Here is a 22,990-nt window from a genome sequence, read left to right as displayed (position 1 = left end):
AGTACGAGGGTCTGGGCTTCAGTGCAGCCCCAGTCCTGGCTATCTCAGGCAATACGAGAAGTGACGAGAAAAGGGATGATATCTCTCTCCCTCTCTGGCTCCTGCATCTACAATCAGGAATTGGTAAACATTTAAAAGTATATATACATATACATATATATGCAATAACGATACATTCCTATATTCCCAGTAAAATCACATATGTACCAAAAGACATGTGCAGGAATGTTCACAGAAGCACTGTCTAAAGCAACTCCAGGCAGGCCTATTGAGGGCAAAACGGGTGCAGTATTACACACCACTGAGACATCACTGCCTCTAGCTCCAACTATAGGCACAACTGGGAAAAGCAAGCAATACCAGACACCAGTGGGAAGAAACCTGTGTGACTCCATTGACATAAAATACAAATTAGACAAAACCAGCTTGCACTGTTAGCCTTTTGCATCCCTTTTGCACTGGGATGGCCTTTTCTAAAAGAGCAGGGGAGGATCTGCCGGAGGCCCAGAAAGAAGTTTCTGGAATGCTGGTATCAGTTTGCATCTTAATCTGGGCACTTCCAACTGTCACCCAGTACCTTCCTGGTGCATTGTCATCTGGCACTGGCCACTTAGGTATGAGAATTCATCAAACTCCACGCATAGGCAGATTCTGTAAATGTCACAATCAGGGGTTCGGGAAGACAGTACCCCAATGACATCCCACCTCCCCTGCCCAATGCAGGAGTGAGAACCTTTCTGCCTATTTATAACATCATGTGTAGGCCATTCAAGTTACCAATCTATAAATGAGCCCACAATAGATGTGTTGAATTTCAAGTCCCACTTGTGGCTGCCTTGGCAGGGCATGACCAGGTGACTACATGGGATTTGCATGGTTCCCACAGGCCGGACGTGCCCCACTCAGCTCTAATACAATGGGATGGGGTGAAGAACAGCAGGGATGGGATGCCCAAACTGTAAGGGAATCCTTGGCACTCACTCAGACCACAGGTGACAACACATTGACCATGTAAGACTAGGAACGAGAAGCTCTCCAAAGCCCTGCCTGCCATATATAACCATGCCACCCCACCCCATGCTGCCCTCCGCCCACCACATCCACCAGAACAACAAGGTGGACCATACCAAGCCAGCCAGCAGGAGGAGAGGGACTCAATGGCTTGGCTGGACACCTGTGCCCAGTGTGTGACCTTAAACGGCCTTGGGAAGCTCCCTTGCCAGAAGAGACAAATTTCCCAAAGCCCCAAACCACTCATCAAGGTAAAGAAGAGCCCAAGCCCTGATTCGATAGTGTGCCTGAGGAATCCACCATGTTGAGTGGGAATCTGTGCCGGCTCATGACACTAGGAAGCAAAGCACAAGTGCCCATGAGTGTTCAACAACTGGAAAATTCTCGTTTGAGAAACGGAGGGAAACGGACCCCCAAAACAGGAGAAGGCGCAGCTGTGCAATTGTGATCCGGGTGGAGCTGCGACTCCGCCCTTGGCCCCCCAAAAGCCAGAGCCAGGAAGGCAGGAGTCTCAGAACGCAAACCTAGGCAAGCAGCCCCAGCACGCCTGAGCCAAGACGCGCACTTACCGATCATGTGATTGGCAACGTGGATCTGGATCTCTCGTTCATTCTCGAAGGTCATCTGGCACTTGATGCACTGGTATGTCTTTTTCTGTTTGGAAACCAGAAAGAGAAGACTTAGAGAGTTCAGAGATTTTTCAAAAACAAAACAGCAGCAGCAGAAAGCAGGGTCAGAATCAAGACTGCTCTTCCATGCCTCCCCAGGCCACTCTCTGCCATAATTTCTGAGTCCAGCACCGCTAGCTCACAGGAAGAGCAGCAGGCTCCATGCCGAGAGAGGTGCTCTTCTACCAGCCCTGGGAAAGCTGCATCATCCCAGGGACAATTTTCAAGGGATGTAAAGAAGGCTTCCCTGGGCCTGGCACAGTAGCGCAAGTGGTTAAGGTCCTCACCTAGCACGCCCGGGATCCCATATGGGCGCCGGTTCTAATCCCGGCAGCCCCACTTCCCTTCCAGCTCCCTGCCTGTGGCTTAGGAAAGCAGTCGAGGACGGTCCAAAGCTTTGAGACCCTGCACCCGTGTGGGAGACCCGGAAGAGGCTCCTGGCTTCGGATTGGCATAGCATCGGGCGTTGCGCTCACTTGGGGAGTGAATCATCAGACGGAAGATCTTCCTCTCTGTCTCTCCTCTCTGCCTTTCCAATAAAATAATAATAATAATAAAAATAACTCTTTAAAAAAAACAAAAAAGAAGGCTTCCCTGCTTAGGAAGATGAATCCACACACACAGGCACACACCCGTCCATCTATTACCTACAGATTCTCTCTCCCCACTCATCTGTATATAGATCCACATCTCATGTTCTATCCATGCACCCCTCCTTTTATACCCCCATATACCTATCTACTGATCCTATCTACCCACTCAACCCTATACAGCTCCCCATCCACTCATCCACCCACCCACTTGTGCATTTATCCATCCATCCATTCATCTGCCCACTCAGCCATCCACTGACCCACCAGCTTGTCTTTGTAGACAGCCAACAACCTTCTCTTCTATTCACCACCCTAAGAATCACATGGTTGATGAGGGCTCCTGCTAACTTTCATGCTTAAGTGTAGCTGAGGCATCCCTCATCTGCCCTGGGCACACACAGCCCCAGGAGACTCCATGGCTTGTTTCCACATGCAGGGGCTAGTTTCAACTGCCTTTAGAGGGTGGGGACAGAAGCATGGAGATCATCAGACACAACTAAATCCATTCCGGTGGATTCCTGGGGAGTGGAGGTGGTGCCAGGCTGCTGAAGGATTCTGGTGTGTGAAGGGGAGAAGAGGTATTAGGACTCAAATATCTCAGTTTTTGAAGTCCATGTTGTGCTAAGCTGAGTCCAAAACGCCCTCTGCAAATGGCACCCCTTCTCAAAGATCTCTCCCCAAAGTTCCCCCACACATACCCTAACCTGGCCCAGAGACATCCAGGGCATCCCCAGGCCTTCCCCAGCACCTCGGTGCTGAACACACTGCTGTGTCACCACCGACCGATTCCTCTACTCCCCACTGCACCCTGGGTACCCAGAAGGCCCAGAAAGTGCTTTGTCCCCTCTTGGGACCCCACAGCAAACACAGACTAAGTGCTGCAGGGCATGTGTGGAAATGCCTGAGCTAAGATGTACAGTAACACATGTAGAGCACTCAAGTAGGGCAGAAGGGACAGAGAGAATCCATGATGACCTAAATAGCCTGGATGGCCAGCATCTTGGCATGGGGCCTGGCCCAGAGTGAGTGCCTCATGATCACTCAACTTGTACCACTATTAGGATCGATGCTAAGAATATGCTTGTTGGACAAATGAATGGACAAGTGAGAAAACAACCACAAAAGCTGCAGCTGGGAGTTTCAGCAGTCAGGAGTAAGATCCCTACTTGGACTCCAGGATGCACTCAGGACAACAGCAGGGGCCTCCTTCTCGGTGTCCCTGGAGATGCGGGGAAATCAGGAGGTTCCCCTGTACAGGCCACAAACACAGGGTACCTGGCATGGAAGGAAAGATTTTGGAAGAACAGGTAGCCTGGGAGTGAAAGAAGGAGGACATGTGGAGGTGCCCAGACCCCAGAGACCACAGGACAGAGGAGAGGCTCAGCCCTAAGCCTCCCACTGGCTCACACTCTGGCTCACCGGGTTTCTCCCTGGCCAGAACCACCCATCCTGAATCACAAGTGCCTCCACCACCTACTTCCCTGCAAGTGTTAGAGCCCTCCGGGCTGGATGGAAGGCACGGATAGAGCAAGTGACTACAGAGTGAAGCCCAGTCCCAGGAGCTCCAGGGTTAAGGGGACTCCAGGGAAGGTCTGCGTGGCCAGGTCCAACAGGAAGGGAGGGGTGGTTTGAGTTGCCACCATGGCAGGGGCAGGGCACACTGCTGCCCCCGGAAAACCTGCTTGGATGGAAGCTGCAGCCATGGCTGCCCAAGACCAGTCTGGGCGAGAGTCCATGTTCAGAGGGGTGCAGCCATTCCTCCTAGGACCAGGTGAATGAAGGCAACTTCATGGTTGTTCAATAACCCACTAGAGGCAGAAAGAGGGGAAAACCCAGACAGCCCTTTCCTACAGGGCCAGCCCTTGGGATCAGGACAGGCACTTACAAACAACTGGGCCCTTCTTGGCGGGGAAATGGGCCCCAGGGGAGATCCAAGGGAAGGGCCAGAAGAATAGTTGAGTGAGTCTCCACTGCACACACACAGACATGCACCCACGCACACACATGCACACGTCCATATCACACACATGCACACACCCCACACCCTCCACACATACACAATGCATACCAAAAACATAAGCCCATCCCGCCATTCGCATGCACACCCGCACACACATGTGCAAACACACCGTGCACATAAACACCCAGACAGAGGTACTGGCACATACCTGTGCATTCACGTGTTCACTGTCACCAGCAGTGACATCAGGACAAACAACCCTGACACATTCACATACAAATAGCCACCTGCTCTTAAATTCCAAAAGTTCATGGACAGACAGAATTAAAGATAAGCTCCTTTTCTCAGCACACATTGTTAATGAGTACTGTGAAGCACCCTGTATGTGTACCAAGCCCAGTGCACATGGTCAGCGCATCCAATGACATCTCAGAGACACACCTGCTCTTTCACTAGAGCTCTAACACTCATGTCCATCCATCCCAAATACATTCACAGTTGCACAGGCCACTTCTCACCCAAAGGCATAAGCAGACATAGAGACCCTAAGGGCTTGTGTATAATCACACACAGGTGTGCACACAGAGGCACAAACATGGAGACCCTAAGTGTGTTCACGCACTGTTACACATAGGCACATATGCACAGGCTCCCCAGCCCTCCTTGCCTAGTCCTCACCCTAACGCCCACCTTTCATTTGACTCCCCTTCTCTATGCCCTGGAGACTTGTTCTCCTTCGAGCTGCAGCCCCCATGGGGAGACATAATTACAGGAAGATAGAACCTGGCATCCAGAGAGTTCCCCTTCTCCTGGGCCCAGTCAGGGAGTACAAAGCCTAGGTCCGGGGCCTGTGGTCAAATGCCAGGGGCCTGGGACAGAAGGGAAAGAACACTACAAACAGCAGAGCAGAAGAGGCAGGGCAGGCAAGAGCTGACCAACCCCTGCAGAAGGGTCGGATGGAAGACAGAGGCTGCAGTGCCGGATGCCCTCCCCCAGGATGTGCAGAGGGAGGGACACCGAACACTTGGTTCTTGTGACCACCAGTGTAGGGATGGGGAGAACAGAGGCTCCACTGGGCAGCCAGAACCCTGCACGTGGTGAGCAAGTGATGAACTCTGCGCTTCCCAGGTGAGCTTCCCAGGCCTCTGGCTGAGCCACTGCTCTCCATTCCAAGCCCAGACCTCCCTGGACACGCCTGGCCTCAGTGGCAGAAATGTGGTGTGATCTGGATGCCAGCTCACCCTCTAACCTGAATGGCTATGAACTGGGGTGTGGGAAGAACCCCTTGGCTATTCCCTTCTCACCCAGAAAGGCACTCTGAGGGGTCTGGTAAGCAGCTGCAGGCCCGAGCTTTGCCCATGCTGGCCTTGAGTTGGAGCAATGCCGTCATTACCCACACGCAGAGGGGAAGGCGGAAAACTCAACGCTTCACGCTCCAGCCCACAGCAGCCTCAGCCCCACAGGAACCCAGTCCTGCGAGAGCTGGTTGCCATGGATACACTCCCGAGGGTCCCCGCCTGCCAGCCCCCAAGCCCCAGCGCAGCCCCCAGAGTCAGCTCTTACATGAGTGAGTCCTGGGGGAGGGGAGGAGTGGGTGAACAGACAGCTGGGCTCCTGCCCCGAGGCGTGCCCAGGCAGGGGGCAGCTCCCCAGAGACCCTGCCTGGGCCGGGAGGTACCTGGTCTTTGTCTAGTTCCTTTCTGTAAATGGCCCATCTGCTGGGGCGGCTGCACACACAGAGATGGGGTCTGCAGGCTAACAGCCTCGCACACTTCTTGGCATCCTGGTGTGTGAGCAGGAACACGGGAAGGCTTGGACGGGCATGGTGTGCTCAGCACATCCCTGGCCCTCGATGGGTGGGTGGTGACTGTTACCCTCTGCGTCCTACGCTTGCCTTACACATTTCACCCTTGAAGCAAAGCACTGAGGTCAACATGGGCGATGGTTACCATTTCCGCAACTGGCACAGAGCAGGCCTTGGGCACAGACCAGAGAGTACCCACCCAGCCCCCACAACCTGCCACGTCAGCTTTGGAGACGGGCAGGATTACTATTTCTATTTTTATTACTGTTACTACTCCTGCATTCACAGTGACTCACCATATTTCTATCACCCCCTGGCTCAGCAGAGGACAGAGGCCTAATACAGAGTTTACAACCCAGGCCACCATACTCTGGGATACAAACACGCCCAAGGCTGGCAGGCCCAAGCCCAGGAGGCAGGGCAGGACAGCAGTGAGCAGTGCCTCTGCTCAAGCCACGTCTGCTTAGATACTGAGATCAGCAGAAACATCCTGAGAAGATGGGGTGTTAGTACACCTAAAAGGAACTCTCTTCCAGATGGGCCTTGGAGGAGAAGCCTAAGGTCCCAGTGGACCACACACAGCCCTGTCGTCACTGAGGTATTTCTTTTTCTGGGCTGGGCACCCATGGACAGATCCCTTTTCCCAGCCAAGTCTCACCAGCCCCATCAGTGACACTAGTGGGGGTGAGGCAGGAAGACCTGCCAGCTTCCTTCCCCCTCATTCTCTGCAGCGTTCCTCCTCCTCCTCTCTCTCCCTCATCCTCTCCAGATTCCAGCTCCCAGGCCTCGGTTCTTAAGACCTAATTCCCTTAGCCAACATCTCTGTGTTGCTGCAGACACCTGTAACAGGTGGCCCTTCCTCCAAGTCATGCCTGCTTGCAGGCCTGCCGTTAGCTCCAGCAGCAGTCCTCCAAGGAACAGAGACTCCCGGGATCTGCCTGGCACCTCTGTGGTCTGGAAATAGACAAACAGACTCAACGGGAATCCCTGGAGTCCTGTTGTCTGACACCCAAAGGCCCCAGGGGCTCCAGGTCCACATCAGCACCCCTCAGCCCTTGAGGGCTGAGGGAACCCAGCAGTAGCCAGCATGCACCTTATCTTGCTGAGAGGTACTCATGCCAGGCCTGTGCCCCCACCTGCCAAGGCAGGTCTACCCTCAGTCCTCCTTGGCTGCCGAGTCTCTACAAAGGTAAGGAAAGCTCTGAGAAATGAATGATTGAGTCAATCAATCACTTAGGATAACAGCAATGGGAGCTATTCCTCCGAGCCTTCCACGCACCAGCAACTGCACTACCGGAATGAGGTGGTTGAGAAAAACAACTGCTGAGTGCAGCCGGCCTGACCGAGCCCCAGCCAAGTGCCAGGCCTAAAGGTCATTTATGTGCACCATGTCTACAAACTGCAAGGAATCCTGGATCTAAATCCAATAAAAACTCCCAAGCTTGCCCAAGGAGAAACCCCGCAAGTAGGTCCAGCCCCGAACCAGCAACCAAGACACTGCCACTATTGATGGAGGACCATGCTGCATCAGCTGCTGTGCCCAGCACTGACCCGCATGACTTCACTGCTCATCTCCCACACCTCCCAGAGGCTGAGGTCAGCATTATTCCAGCCACACAGTTGCACACTTGACAAATGAGACCCAGAAAGATAAGAAACAAGTGCACGTCAAACAGCCAGAATGGTAGGCAACTTTAGGGTTCAAATTCCAAGAGGGGATGTGCTTAACCCCCATACAGGGGCAGGCACTGTTCTCGGGTTGTCTCTGTGGGGATGAGCAGAGCCCCCTGAGGAGCAGGTGCAGCATCAGGTAGGCAGGCTGCACTTACCCGGGGCACAGGTGACGTCTGTGCTCCTTTCCGGGGCCCGCTGGTCTCCGGTGTGAGGTCACGGTGATCCACCTGCATGTGGCTCTCCAGGTCTTCAGCGCTCTCAAATTTGACGCTGCACTCAGGGCAGCGGAGGCCGGCACAGGGCCGGTCAGCGGGCTCAGGCGGGGCCAGGCTGCCCACCTGTCCATTGGCACTGCGTGCCACGCAGCTGGCACAGAGGCCATAGGGGAGCCCGTTCACATCAAGCTTCACAAGGTCCTGCTTGCTGCGGAATTCCTTGAGGCACAGGGCACACTTGTAGAGCTTCTGCGGGCCCTGGCCATTGGGGGAGGAGGCAGCCGAGCTGCCAGCCAGCTTCTGCATGTGGAAGGTGCCGTGGATCTTGAGCTCGAGCGTGGAGGTGACCGTCTGCATGCAGACCACGCAGCGGAAGCCCGTGAGGGAGTTGCGCAGGTCGGGATGCATCTGGCAGTGTTCGATGAACTCCTCCTCACTCTGCAGCGGCATCTTGCAGATGCGACAGGTGCCCGTGTCCAGGCTCTTGCTGTGGGTCACCTTGTGCTCGGTGAGCGTCAGCAGCGAGGGAAAGCGCTCACCACAGATGGGGCACATGTAGTGCTTGGCAGGGCCCCGGTGCGTCTGCAGGTGCTCCCGCAGCCCATTCTCGGAGAAGAAAGTCCGTGAGCAGACGTTGCACTTGTGGCTGCCCTTGATGAACTCGGCCTTCTTGCGTGAGCCGTCGTCCTCGCCAGGCCGGATGTTGTGGTCCCGCAGCCGGTGATTCTGCAGCAGCACCTCCATGGTGTAGGCCGCCCCGCAGATGTCACAGCCATACATGGGCTCCGAGGCATCCACGTCATCCTCACTGGCCTCATGGCTGTTGGGGGCTTCAGGGTTCTTGAGCAGCATACCCTGCAGGTCGGCCGGCTCGGCTTTCTTGCTGGCTGCGGGGGGTACCCCGTTGGCGGTGCCGTTCTCGGCCGCGGCATCGAACACACAATGCTTCTCTCGGAGATGCTTCTCCAGCAGGATGATGGCGTGGAAGGCTTTGCTGCAGAACTTGCAATTGTACTTCTTGCTGTGCGTGGTGATGTGGCATTGCAGCTCCACCTCGGTGCTAAAGGTCTCCCCACAGAAGATGCACTTGTGTGCCTTGGCCGGGTTGCCCAGATGGCTGTGCTTGACATGCACCTGCAGGTCAGCCTCCTTGCGGAAGTCCCAGTTGCAGGCCGTACAGCGGTACATCTTCTTTTCGTTGCTGTGCTTCACGGCTAGGTGTACCTGGATGGACACCTTGGAGTCAAAAACCTCCTGGCACAGCGTGCAGTGGTACAGCACGAAGGTGTGCATGTCCAACAGGTGCTTCTGGAGGTCATCCACCGAGGAGAACTGCTTGTCACAGCTCTCACACACGTAGTGGGTGGACGTGGTCATGTAGTGCACCGTCAGGTGCTGCAGCAGCGAGTCCTGAGAGTCAAAGTCCTCTTTGCACTGTGGGCACGCCTGCTTCCGCAGCAGCAGCTCCAGGTGCAGCTTCAGGTGGGTCTGGAAGCTCTCGAAGCTGGAGAACTTGAGGTCACACTGATTGCAGGGGTACTCGCCGTTGGAGATGGAGTTAGCGCTGGCCGCCGAGAGCCGCTGCCGCTTTGGGGAGGACACCTCGACATCAGAGGAGACGGGGCTCTGCTCAGCCTTAGACTTTTTGCCATGGGCCAGCGGGATGTTCTTGTGGTTCTCCTTGATGTGCTTGGTGAGCTTCAGGATAGAGCCGAAGATGGGCGAGTTGGTGCAGTAGGGGCAGGAGTAGACCTCCATGAAGGACTGGGTGGGTTGCACGACTGGGGACTCGAGCTTGGCACTGCCCATGCTGCAGTGGGCCTGCTGGATGTGCTCCGTGAGGGAGGACTCAGTGAGGAAGCCCATGGAGCACTGGTTGCAGAAGAAGGCGTTGGTGCCATCGGGGGCATTGGCATTGGGGCCACAGTGGGAGACGCGGATGTGTTCCTGCAGGCTGTTGATGTCGGCGAACATCTCGGGGCAGTAGTTGCAGTGAAAGGCGGAGATGTTGCCAAACTGCATGACGGGGTAGGCGTGGCTCTTGTGCAGCTTGCGCACGTGCTCATTGAGGTTGTAGAGGGTGGGCATGGAGTCCAGGCAGATCTGACACGTGTGGCTCTGCTGCGGTTTGTCGGCATGGATGGTCTTCAGGTGGATCTCCAGCACGGCCAGGCTGGTGAAGTCCCGCTTGGAGCAGTAAGGGCAACTGTAGACCACCTTGGACCAGCCCTGCCCATCATCCCGCAGTTTCTTCTGCCCCCGCAGCGGCTTCAGAGTGGAGTCCGGGGTGGAGCCACGCTCCACGGAGGCGCTGGAGTCGGGTGTGGCGCTGCTCATGGAGGCCACGCTACCCAGCACAGGGTCGGGGCTGGCGCTGTGATTACTAGAATCAGGTTGCCGATGGCTGTCCAGGTGGCAGTAGACGCCCTCCACCGAGGAGAACTGCTCCGGGCACATGGGGCACTTGTGTTTCTGGTTGGCGTGGGCCTGGTGGATGTGGCTGAGCAGCGTGTTTTCGTCGACGAAGACCTCGGGGCAGTGGATGCACTGCAGGTCTGCCTTCTCGGAGAGCTGCGGGTGGCGTGTGAGCACGTGCTTCTCCAGCTCCTCGGTCTGGCTGAAGGTGTCCTCGCAGTAGTCACACATGAAGTCGTCCTTCTTGGCTTCCTTCTCCGACTTGGCCAGGTGCTCCTTGTTCTTCTTATGGGCCTGCATGTGGCTCTGCAGGGAGCTGGTGGAGGAGAAGCCGCGCTTGCACACCGTGCACTTGAAGGGTTTGCTGGAGCTGTGGGTCTTCAGGTGGATCTTGAGGTGGTCGCTGCGGGAGAAAGCCGCCTCACACTCGTGGCAGTGGTACTTCTTGTCGCCCGTGTGCAGCTTGATGTGCCGGTCGCGGCTCCTCTTGTGCTTAAAGAGGCGGCTGCAATAGGTGCACTTGAACGGTAGCTTGTCGCTGTGGATCTGCTCGTGCCTCTTCAAGTAGCTCAGGCGGATGAAGGACTTGTCACAGAACTGGCAAGGGTACGGCAGGCCCGTGCCCCCTTCCTCCTCACCGAGGCCCAGGTCGCAACCATCTCCGATCATCTGCGTGGGTGACGCAACATCCTTGCTGGAGGGAGATGAGGCCACCCAGGAGAGTTGTGGGTCGTCGTCACCATCTGCAGGGGGAGGGGGAAGTCACGGAGGAGATTAGAGGCAATCCCAGGGCCCCTGAGAAACCAGGGCAGAGCCAGCTTCTCCCAGCTCGTGGGCTGAGCATGTGCAGCTGGCCGCGTGGCTGCAGGGGGATGGAGAAGGGCGGGGAAGGGGACATGGGGGGGAGTGGGGAAGCCAGTGCATTTGTGGGTCTTCACGTCCGCCCCGGGGCACCACAGAAGGGCTAGACTTTTCCCTCAGGGAAATGCCATTTCCCTCAGCAACACCTGCCCTGGCCTGGCGGCACCTGGTGCCCCACCCCCACCGCCAGAAGTGAAACTCCTGGCCACTTGGCCAACGGCAGGAGGAGGACAGGCCTAGAGACAGGCACAGCAAATGACCACACAGGCCATGAGGCCACAGGGGAAACAAGGCCCCTCACCTGGTCCACAACTGTGAGGCAACGCCCCTCCAACTCCTAAGCCTAGAGAAAAATCTCAACAGAAACCCTCAGGGTGGGTGGAGGGAATGCCTGTACGTGGAATGGGCTGGACCACGTCCTCTGGGGCTGGAGACCCCACGGAAGCCGGAAGCAGCATCTTAGGGAGCAGGCAGACCCTGAGGTGTGAAGTCCTGAGGAACATTTTCACTAGAGGCCAGCCCACAGCCCGCCCCTTCTTCAAGACAGGGACATTCACCCTCAGAACCCAGGGGAATGAGGGTGGTCTGGTGACCAGAGCAAGGGACAGAACCCAGATGGCCACCAAGCTCAGAGCCCCGTCCTTAACTGTACCCAGAGGACAGGGAGCTGCTCTTTCCCACCCAGCATTTCCCAGGAGACAGGACCCACCTTCTCCCAGCCCCAACCTTGATCCAGCCTGACAGGGAAAGGAAACAAACCCAAGGCCGAAAAAAAACACTGGCCCAGCAGCGAGTGGGGCCCGGTGGGGAGGCGGCGTGCAGGCAGCCTGCGCAGGGAGCAAGCAGGGAGCCAGTTCCCAGGCTCGAGTTTCTGTCGGCTGGATTTAAAACTTAATAATGAATGAAACAGACCGCAGGCTGCTGCGGGCAGGGGAGAGACAAACAAAAGCTCCAATTCGGCTGTGCTGACCTTGCTCTTGTAACCCGGGGGAAAGGACTGGGCCCCCACCCACGCTCCCAGCCCGCTGGATTTTCAGGAAAACGTCGGACACAGCCCAGACCTCATGGCTCAGACGCCCAGACCCACAGGAAGGGAAGGGGCCAGCACAGGCAGGCGGGCACTGGCACACATGCTCGTGCACACACACACACAGCTCCTGCCTTCTAACACTGAGCATTCACACATGCACAGCATATGTTGCCACACACATTTATACTCAAACCTGTACACGTCACCTCACACACAGCCACATGCTGTCGCACAGCCACACACCATCACACACTTACACTCAAAAATGTATATGCCATCACACACACAAATACAGCCACATGCTATCAGACGCATTCACTTAAGCATGTACACAGATTCACAAACTCACAGCCACACGCTGTTACAAACACATGAAACAGGCACTCACACACACACACACACACACACACACACTATGGGTCACATGTCTCCTATACACACGTCCACACAGGCCACAAACAAATGCCTACACACTCACAAACAGGGCTCCTCACACCCAAAGTTTCCCCCACCCAGTTGCCTCTTCTGTCCCAAGCCAATATCATGATACAAAGAGACAAAAGGGATGGTTGAAGGATCCCCTGTCACAGCTGACACTGAGCCTGGTCCTCGGCCTCACCCTCCACCCCCTTGCCCACCCCAGCCCCAGCTCTGACCGTGTGATGATCACCTGACCCCAGCTGGCACGCCTGGCTCAACTCTCCTGGTCAGAGGATGCTCTCCCAGGCTCCTGCAGTCTCCCCACCTTGGAAGCCCGGTACCCAACCTAGCCAGGGGCAGCTCCCAGAATGCCCTCCTAAGTCCAAGGCACCTTTTCCCCTGGGGGCCTCACATGACAGGCGCTTCGGATGGGCAGGACGCAGCCGCCGCCAGCTCCCCAGATTAGCTGCGTTGGGAGGTGCCTGAGCCCCCTGCCTGTTAATTCCCAGCTCCTGCCAGCTGGGCTCCACAGGGCGCAGACAAAAGGGACCCAGGGGAGTTGCTGGCTGAAGCTGGGGCAGCTGGGGGACGTGCCGGCCCCTGTCCCCGCCCAGGCTCAACTGGCTTCATGTTACTTGCGTGTCTTAGCTCAGCTTCTCCCCCAGGGTTCCTTGGCAGGGAGGCAGGAGTCTGGGACCACTCCAACAGTACAGATGAGAAAATGGGGACACGGTCCCAGCAACCTGTTCCAGGAAATGACAGCGCAGGATTCCTAAGGGTATCTGCATCTAGATGCCCTGATCAAGTTTCAAATTCGGAGCAGCTGTGGGCAAGAGGAACAAGACCATCACATCAGTACAGGCAGGAACAGGGTGGGGATTCTAGGGTAGTCCCTGGCTGGAACCCTCTGGGTATAGAGAGGCAGGTGAGCGAGAGCAGGAGGGCGCCTGGCCAGCGGAACATGCCTAGGCATGTGTTTCCTCTCAGAGCTAGTTTGCACCCAATTCCTTCCTGCCACCTGATGCCAGAGGGCAAAGAGCTGCATGCAGCATCCTCCCGACCCGGCCCTTAACCCACCTGAACCATGAGCATCCCTCCTAACCTTCCAGATTCCGTTTACCCATCTGGAGAAGGGACACATCCAGGACTGTGTGAGCAACGTCTGGAGTGTGACTGACAAGACACATGCGGATGGGGCATGGGCACGCAGGCAGGAGGAGGCAGGGAGCTGCCTCCCTGCAAGGCTGTGCTAAGGATGGCTCCCTCAGAACAAGGGAGTAGCATGGTATGCAAATTACACTTCAATAAAGCTGTTAAACAAAAGCACTATTTTGCCAATAATAATAATTAGAGCTAATTAGTGCCACTAGTGCTAATATTAGCGGCGACTTTATTGGGCTCATCTCCCGTGCCAGCACTGTGCTAAGTGTGCCTTTCTTCTCCTCCTGATGATCACGTTTCCTTGTCTTGGGGAGCATCCCATTTCTGAGATGGAGAAGCTGAGGCTGGAGGAGGTGAGGGACATGTCCCCATTCCTACAGTACCAGATGTCCTGGGGGGGGGGGGGGAGGGTCTGGTCCCAACTGCATTCTCAGGGAGCATAGAACCGATCCCCAGGCCAGACACCAATCATTCATGTATGGGGCTCAGGAAGCTAGCTTCTGAACCCGCCCCGGCACTGCCGCCAGGATACCCAATGTTCCTTGCGGGGCTGGCTGCTTGGCTTTATTTTTCTGCAAACAAGTTTCCCAACTAAAGCAAAGCGCATTATTCTGGGAGCAGCAAACTGAGCAACTGCTGAGATTATAATCATCTGAATTGAAATGAAAATAAGGCTCTTCGAACTGAAAAGGCCCAAGCATGGGAAATGGGCATGTTGACATGCAACGTCCCGAATTCAGAAGGCCCTGTTTAAAGCCCTTTATTCAGACAGCACTCAACTTTGGCTGCTGCCCGCACACCCCTTCCAAATGCCATTTGGCTCTGGGGCGCCCAGCTAAGTACTCTAGAAGGTGGCTGGAGTCAGGAGCAGGGGCTCAAGTTCAGAATGTATTGGTCTGGGAATCTGTAGAGATGTCTGGTCTTGCAGCAGAAACAACCCTTACATACGAACCCCTGGGTGTCACCTGCATGCAATACACCCTAGCATACACCCCCGACAGACAGAAGGCACCCGTGAAGCCTCAGCTTGGAACGCCCGCACATGTCTCAGACCACCAGTTCAGGTCCTGGCTGCTCTACTTCCAATCAAGCTAACCCTGATCCAGCTCCGTTAACGCATCTTTGGAAAGCAGCAGAAGATGGCCCAGTGCTTGGCAACCTGCCATGCAGATGGGGGTTTCAGGTTCCTGGTGCCCTCCCAGAAGCCATTTGAAAATTAAAGCACTGGTGAAAGATACTTTTCGGGCCTAGTATGATGGCTCAATTGGCTAATCTTCTCCTTGTAAATACCAGCATCCTATATGGGCACCAGTTCATGTCTTGGCTGCTCTATTTCCAATCTAGCTCCCTGCTTGTGGCCTGGGAAAGCAGTAAAGGATGGTCTAAAGCCTTGGGACCCCGCACCCACGTAGGAGGTCCAGAAGAATAATTAGCACTGATTATTAGGATTTTAAGAAGCTCCTGGCTTCGGATCAGCTCAGCTCTGGTTGTTGCAGCCACTTGGGGAGTGAACCAGTGGATGAAAGATCTTTCTCTCTGTTTCTTCTTCTCTCTGTAAATCTACCTTTCCAATAAAAATAAGTGAATTGAAAGACATTCCCCCTCCTTCCTTCTCCCTTCCAAGTAAATAAAATAAATACTTAAAAAAAAAAAATCAGATGTAGACCGGGAAAGCCAAAGTGCAGAAATGAGGTAAAGACAACCCCCAGGTCCCATTCAACCCGAACATTCTAGAACTCAGGGAGGTTTTCATCAGCCTGTCCCCTCTTCATGGTGCAGAAAATGCTTGGATGGATTTTACTGTGTGCCAGGCACTCATCTGAGAGCTTTCATTCACTCCTCCATTTGGTCTTCAACAGTTTGTTGAGGTGGCTTCTGTGAAGATGGCTTCCATTTACTGATGCAACACCGAGACACAGAGAGGCTGACGAACTCCTCTAGCGCCACACAGCACACAAGCAAACAGGCATGCCAGCTCCATCCATGTGCTCACCCACAACGCTATTTGGCTTTTGGGGAGGAGGCTGTCCCCCAAGACAGCCCCTCAGGGTTCCCCCCTTCCGCTCAGAGTAAGTATGATCAGAGCACCATATGTGGAGACATCACTCTCAAAGATTAAAGTCGTTTAAAACTGATCCTGAAGAAGGTCTGGCAGGAAATGTGTTCTGTGAGACTTTGCTACAGGAAGAGAAGCAAAACAAGCATAAAAGGGGAGAGACATTTTGATAAAAATTCAATTAAGCAGAGAAAAGCACATTAACTGGCCTTCAGAAGATGTCAGCTGCAGAAAGAGCTGGGCACTTGGCAAGTCACGCGGTCACCCTGGGTGACTGTGACAGAGCAGCAGGCACCTCCATGCATCCGATCCAGGGGGAACCCACAGGACCGAGGAGCGGGGAGGAGACCCGGAGACCCCCAGGGGAGAACCGACAGGGAGGGACCACAGTCTTGAGGGGAATAAGGCAACCCTCCCATCCCCAGAGCTATGCAAGAGGAATAAATGGGAGGGCTCCCTGTATTGAAAGGGAGGGTGATAACAGCAAATGCCCAGGAAGTCCCAGGTTTCTAGAACTTTCCTGGGCTGGCCAGTCCCATGCATGTGAATAAAAATGACCATTAGAGGACCAGATCTGAACCAGTCATGGAAGCAAACTCACCCTCAAAGCCCCCACGGGCATTCTGTGCCATGAACTGTGTTTCCATTCTTCGTGGGGTGGGAAGAGGTGTCGTTCAAGGGCCCTGCACCTTGGCCATCCCTTAGGGAAGTCCCAGACTGAGAAAGAGACCTATAATGGGGTCCTAGACAGTGTGTCAAGACTGGATCTTGCTGTCTCTGTTGTCATCTGGGACACTGGAATTCCCCATCCCAAGCAGCTCTCAGGGGAATGTCAAGGTCATCTTGCACAATATTCCCCCCAGCCAGACTGACTGTGAAGACCTCAATGGGCCTTACCATTCTGTCCAAGGCTGTAGAACGCACCCTTAGCACTCAATCAGTTTTGGGGAGAAAGCAAAACTGCCAAGGAGACAGATGCCAATAGATGAAGCCCTTGGAGGAGCAACCCTCTCTGGGGACGTAGGTATTGGGTTAAGGCCTCCCAAATCCCACCGCTCATGTACAGGCAATGGAACCCAGTGGCTATGTGATGGCCTGCAGAGGGGGCTCCAGGCCATAGGAAGAGTTAGCTGCAATCCTAGCTGATGGAGAGGCTTCCAACAGCAGCTACAAAGTGACACGGATCTCCCAGGAGCAGGCCCACATTGCCCAGAGCCTGAGGAAACGTGAACAACACGCCCAACAGCAGGGACCTGCAGACACAGTGTACTGTGAGAAGCAGCACAGAGAGGGGCAGGGGGTTTCCCAGACGTGTGATGGCACAGATTCCACTGGGAGCATCTGAGCAAGTCCCCGCTCTCAGATCTGCCCCCAAGAAGCCCAGAGCTCCCAGACAGAGCAGGGAATTCTCTCTCTTTCTCTCTCTTTTTAAAGGATGTATTTATTTTTATTGGAAAGGTAGATGTTCAGAGAGGAGGAGAGACAGAGAGGAAGATCTTCTGTCTGATGGTTCACTCCCCAGGGGGCCGCAACAGCTGGAGTCGAGTCAAACTGAAGCCAGGAGCCAGGAGCTTCTGGTCTCCCACGCAGGTACAGGGTCCTAAGGCTTTGAGCCATCCTCAACTGCTTTCCCAGTGGGGCTGCTGGGATTAGAACTGGTGACCATATGGGATCCCAGCACATTCAAGGCGAGGACTTTAACTGCTATGGTATCACTCCAGGCCCGGAGCAGGGAATTCTCACTGTGCAAGGTCCACAAGTAACTCAGGCCCCAGGGGTACCTACAGACTGGATGGGTCAGAGTTGTCATGCAACCCATGACCTCCCTAATCAGTCTTGCCCGTGTGCATAAACCAACATCCATGAATGAACAGCTAGAGACGCTGCGCAGACCAGCACTCCTCCAACACCTCAGGATGGGGAAGCTGCAACAACCCGGCATGATCAGGCAGGCCCAGACTCAACTCATCATGACAGTGGCAGCCACCTCGTGGGGCATGCTATCTTCTCTGTTGGCATTCAGCATATCCTCCAGGAGGGCGGCACTCCTGCATCCCATGTGTGTAAATGAGGCTACTCAGAGGCAGCGAGTGCCAGATACCCATACTCACTCACCTGCTAACCAGCAGCTCACACTACCTCCCAAGGCCCAGGGGACACTGCATCAGCCATCCTACTTCTCTGCTGGCTCCAGAGCTTGAGCCACGTTGCAGGTCCCAAGCTGGACAACCCTGTTCCCTGCCACAGAGTCATGTGGGGTAAAGTCCCAGGTGGATGAAGGGGTGGGGAAGACAGGTGTGATGACAAGCACCAGGGATGTGGTGACTGGTAGTGGGCACAGCAGGATGCTGCTGGGCCAGTTTGCCCAGAAACAAAGCCGGTAGACTGTTACTGACACCCACATCACCACCCTGACAGCTTGTGTGTGATGCTACCTGCTGCAGCAGACTGAAGCTTGCCCACCTGCCGTCCTTCACATCTAGAGATGGCCTTGGGTGATGTGGGTAGGCATCACCGAGAGAGAAGCGGGAGTGGTGCAATGTGCAAGGACTGGCTTGGAGGTGGATGGAACGCAGGCCACACGTGGATTCTTCCTACCCAGAGTGCCACCTCTGCAGAGGCCCGAGTCCCTTCCCCTCCCCACTCTGGGCCAGGAACTTCCAGGGCAGGATGTGGTCACTGCCACAAGCAGCAGCGGGACACGGCAGATCCGGCGACAAAGGAAGGGGATCAGCAATGGCTCTGGGGAAGAGGAGCAAGATCCCAGAGGCTTCACCAACCAGCTTTGAGCCGGTGGAGACACGTGGATGGGACGGCCACGTGCAGGCAGGCACAGAGGGAGGCAGCGAGATGCCCATTAGGAAATGCAGGAATTGGAAGACACCCGACTCCTCTTGAGCACGCCTCAGGGAAATGTGGGCCTGTCAGGAAATGCAGAGGACATGACTGCCAACGGAAGGCAAGGGATGCCTGTGAGACACAGGGGCAGGGTGAAGCTTCAGGGAACTGTGACCCTGGCAGTGACATGCAAAGCAAACCTTGCAGGGACCAACCTGCAACCAGCTGAGGAGATTTCCAAGGAAAATGTGGAACATGTAGCTGGCTGTTTTTCCTTGCTACTTATAGTGTAAAAACAAACCAAAAAAAAAAATCAACAATAGGGCTGGTGCTGTGGTATAATGAGTCAAGCTGTGCCCACCTGGTCATTGGTGTGCATTCTAGCCGCTCCACTTCCAATCCAACTCCCTGCTAATGCGCCTGGGATAGCAGCAGAGGATGGCCCAAGTGCATGGGCCCCTGTGCCCACGTGGAAGACTTGGAAGAAGCTCTCGTTTCAGACCAGCCCGGCCCTGGTCATTGTAGTTATTTGAGGAGTGAACCAGTTCTTGGAAGTTCTCTCTCTCTCTCTCTCTCTCTCTCTCTCTCTCTCTTTCAAATAAATAGATGTTTAAAAAATAGTAAGCAGTAACATTAAAGGGTGGCTTGAGAAAACAACAGGAACCCTGAATTAATGATTTTGGAATATCTCAGGTGGCAAAACCACCATGTAGTTGGGAGATTTTCTTTCAGGAAAGTACACGTTAGCTGAGGGAGTGATTTCACGCTGGGTTCACATCTCAAAGCACAGACACACACACACACACACACACACACACACACACACACACACACACAGGTCAGAGTACTGAGTCACACAGCAGGCTCTCTTAACGGATTACGGATGTGACTCACAGATCTGGGCCAAACCAGACAGCTTCTAGGAAATTCGGAGGCACTGCCCTAGAGCCCTCCCAGAGACGCCAATGGCAGGCAGAATGATCTAGAAAACATGCAGACCCATGGCAAACACACGAGACGCAGGAGCTTCCTAAAGAATTTACACTGACAGAAATACTGTCAGCACGGACCAACAAGGACAGAGAGAACACCAGAGAAGTGGGTCAGAATCCAAACATGCCATGTGCAGGCAAAGCTGCACTCCGCTGCAAACATGCAATATCTTGTATGAAATCATAAGATGACTCAGAAGGCAGGCCCAGAGGACCCCGAGCCACAGTGGATGAAGTCACCACTGGACAGCACTCAGATTCTGGCACTGCAGAACCATGGCTATCAGAACCCCAGTGTTGCTTGTTCCTTTCCCTGATCCTCAAGAGAGGGGACAGATGAACAGGTTGCTAAGAGCCTCTGTAGCTCTCCGAGTCTGAGATCAATTAATGATGTCTGCCCTGAGTAGAGAAAGAACCATGTCGGTAGTAGCTTTCCAGCGCCTCTGAGTTGGGGTGTTTTCTCGTTCGGCACATATTTGTTCAGCCTGCTCTATCTATATGCCTGGTCCTCTCAGGGGTGCAGAAGGTAGCCAGGATTCTTAGGTTCAGATGCTTTTATCTGCCCAACCTCTCTGCTGATTAATTACTATCTAAACTTTAAACTCTAAACCAACCCTTTGTGGCTTTGAAGTACTTTGAAAGAGAGTGAGCAAAAAAGAAAACCCTTTCACGGCAGCAGTCAGGAGAGCGTGTAGACGTTCAGTTTTCCTAAAGGGACCAATGAGGGCATGGTGTAAAGAATAAAGGCCCAACTCCCAGGGGCATCAAAAGTCCACTCCAGGAAAGGGAAGGGACTGAGTGGCTGGGGGTTGCGTCCCCTGAGGCAGGCGAAGGAGCCCTGTGGAGGCTCCCCCATGAAATCCCAAATTAGAATGGCACTGAGAGCAAAGCTGAAGGCCGTCACATCCACCCCGCCTCCCTGAGGCAGCTCGGAAGCTCTCATGGGCATGAGCTCATGGTCCCGAGCAGGGCCATGGCCAGGGAAAGCAGGGATACTTCTCCCAGTTTGGGAGGATTGGGGGAAGTGGGTAGAGGGGTAGACAATCAGCAGGGAGAGAGGCTCCAGGGCCAGTGGGCATGCACAGGAGAATAGCCCAAGGCGGAGAGGAAGGAGCTGTGATTACTCCAGGGGACCACCACCCAATGTGTTCCACCTTCAAGGTACCATCAGATGAAAGTCACGGCCAGGCATAAAATGCCGACCATCGATGGCCCCAATAGCGTCCCAAGATCTAAGCAGTCCCCATAACTTAGAGACACTAGGTCAACTGTTGGGACACAGGGCTGCCACCGCGTGGTGGCTCACTGAGCCCTGGACAAGGCTATAAGGATGCCTACATTATAAAGAAAGCAGTTAATGACAGTGCCTCGGCTGCCAAGGAACTAATACCCACAGACTAAAGACTGTGCCACGTGCTACTAGAGTTGCTCACATGTCTTGAGTCATGGATGCAGCCATCTGCATCCCAATGGACATGTGGAACAAATCTGCACGGCCACAGGGGTAACAGTTTCATTGCTGTCATCCTATCATCCCCATGTAACAAATAAAGTGGGGTGTACCCCACCCCTTCCAGAAGTCTTCTTTCACACTGCAAAGTGACCACCCACATGTGAGGACACAGCAGAGAATCTAGCTTGCAGTTTGCAGAAGCTGACAAAAGGCTGGGCTGGGACTCCTGGCGCAGGGTGCTTTGCCAGCTGGAGGCTGAGAAGCAATGATCTGAGTATTGTGACCCAGGTCCACGTGGCTGTCCACCCACCGCACAGTCTGGGGGCCACCCAGTTATCAGGGGTTTTGCAAAAAGGCCAATCCTGACACATCAGGATTCCAAAGGCTTTTGACAAAGTCAGCAGTCACTTCTGGCTCATCTCGAAGGCCAAGACCTCATCGCTGAAGGACCTGAGCCAGCACTCTGCCTGCACTGGGGCGCCCTTCAAGTCGGATGAGCTCTCCTCCTCAGCAGGGGTGCCCTAGGCGCCCCCAGGCACTTTTATCCTCGTAGAAGCTAAGAGGCCAGCATCTGTGAAACTGCCACAGTTGCCCCGTCTGTACAATGGGAATCATCCAATTCCAATTCCGGTTTCCTGGCTGGTGCACACCTCACAAGGCAGCAGATGATGGCTCAAGAACTTGTGTCCCTGCCACCCACAGAGGAGACCCAGAGTTCTGAGCTCCTGGCTTCAGCCTGGTCCAGCCCCAGCTTTTGTGGCCATTTGAGGAGTGAACCTGCAGATGGACGATCTTTGTGTTTCAAGCAACATCAACATAAATAACATAAATAAATACATTTTAATGGAGATAATAACAGTCCCAGCTATGAGACTGCTATACAGAAGAAATGAGTATTTGTGAAGGATTGTACATGATAAATGTTCTAGAATGTATAAAACAGTCACCATCTTTATTGCCTACCAATAAGGCGGTCACAGATCAGAGAGAAGAGAGCTAGGCCCAGGGCTGTGAATGGACATAGAATGGTGATGCACCTGTCTCCTTAAGCCTGACTGATAACCAAGGAACAATGGCTACCCTTGCAGTAGATGATTTCCAAAGCCAAAGCTGGGGGGCCTGTCCATGACAATCTCAGGACAGCAGGCAGGAAAGCGGCCATCAAAGACCATGCAACTCAACACCCATTATACAGACAGAGAAACTAAGGCACCAGTAGACATGCTGGGGCTTGGGCTCTGATTTCCACTCATCGGGGAGGGGCTGGAGGACATGGTGCAGACTCCCAGCTCCCAGGGGGACCGTGGGCCCCAGTGGCTGCCAGTCAGACGAGCAGGGGAAGGAAGCGGCCCGCCTTTCCCCTTGAATCTGACCTCGCAGAACACATAGCCTGCCAGGCTGCTCCATCCCTTAGATAAATTTACTTAGCACTGATATTGAAAATGCAATTGAGCTTGAGTTTTATTGCAGAAATTAAACAGACTAGGAGAAGAGAGAGAGCAAGGAGAGCCAGCCCTCATCAACTCACTTGAGAGCTGGCTGGGCTCAAACTCACTTAAAGAGGAAGAGCATGCCTCACGCCTGTGCCAGCAAGGACCTGCCCCTCCCTGGGAGGGACTCCCTGAAGGCTGGATGCTGCAGCAGAGGGGTGAGGGAAGGCTCCGCCATCAGTCTCCATCACAGCCCAGGTGCCAGCTTGCAAGGAGTAGGCGCCACGTCTTGGGCTAGTGGGCATTTCTGGTGCCTCACTGAGCGGCACTATGGTGGGCTGGTACAAGGGCACCAGACTCCCCAAGATAGCCGCTGGGGCTGAATCACCGCTTTGCTTGGCTCCCCTCG

At 54.5% G+C, this 22,990-nt stretch overlaps 1 protein-coding gene across 2 annotated transcripts in view; it reads right to left on the bottom strand.

Annotated features, from left to right (window-relative positions):
• ZNF423 (zinc finger protein 423) overlaps positions 1-22,990 on the bottom strand; it is a 294,220-nt gene that overhangs the window by 110,854 nt on the left and 160,376 nt on the right. For both annotated transcript variants that reach the window (XM_040982133.1, XM_040982134.1), the window contains 2 exons: positions 7,866-11,083; positions 1,581-1,665 (listed from right to left, as the gene is read on the bottom strand). In XM_040982133.1, the coding sequence (XP_040838067.1) occupies positions 1,581-1,665; positions 7,866-11,083 (3,303 nt within the window). The remainder of the gene's footprint in view (positions 1-1,580; positions 1,666-7,865; positions 11,084-22,990) is intronic.

Source organism: Ochotona curzoniae, unplaced genomic scaffold (genome assembly GCF_017591425.1).
Source record: "Ochotona curzoniae isolate NIBS_2020 unplaced genomic scaffold, NIBS_Ocur_1.0 contig_3622, whole genome shotgun sequence".
Lineage (NCBI taxonomy): Eukaryota > Metazoa > Chordata > Mammalia > Lagomorpha > Ochotonidae > Ochotona > Ochotona curzoniae.
This window is presented reverse-complemented; position numbering and strand designations above follow the sequence as displayed.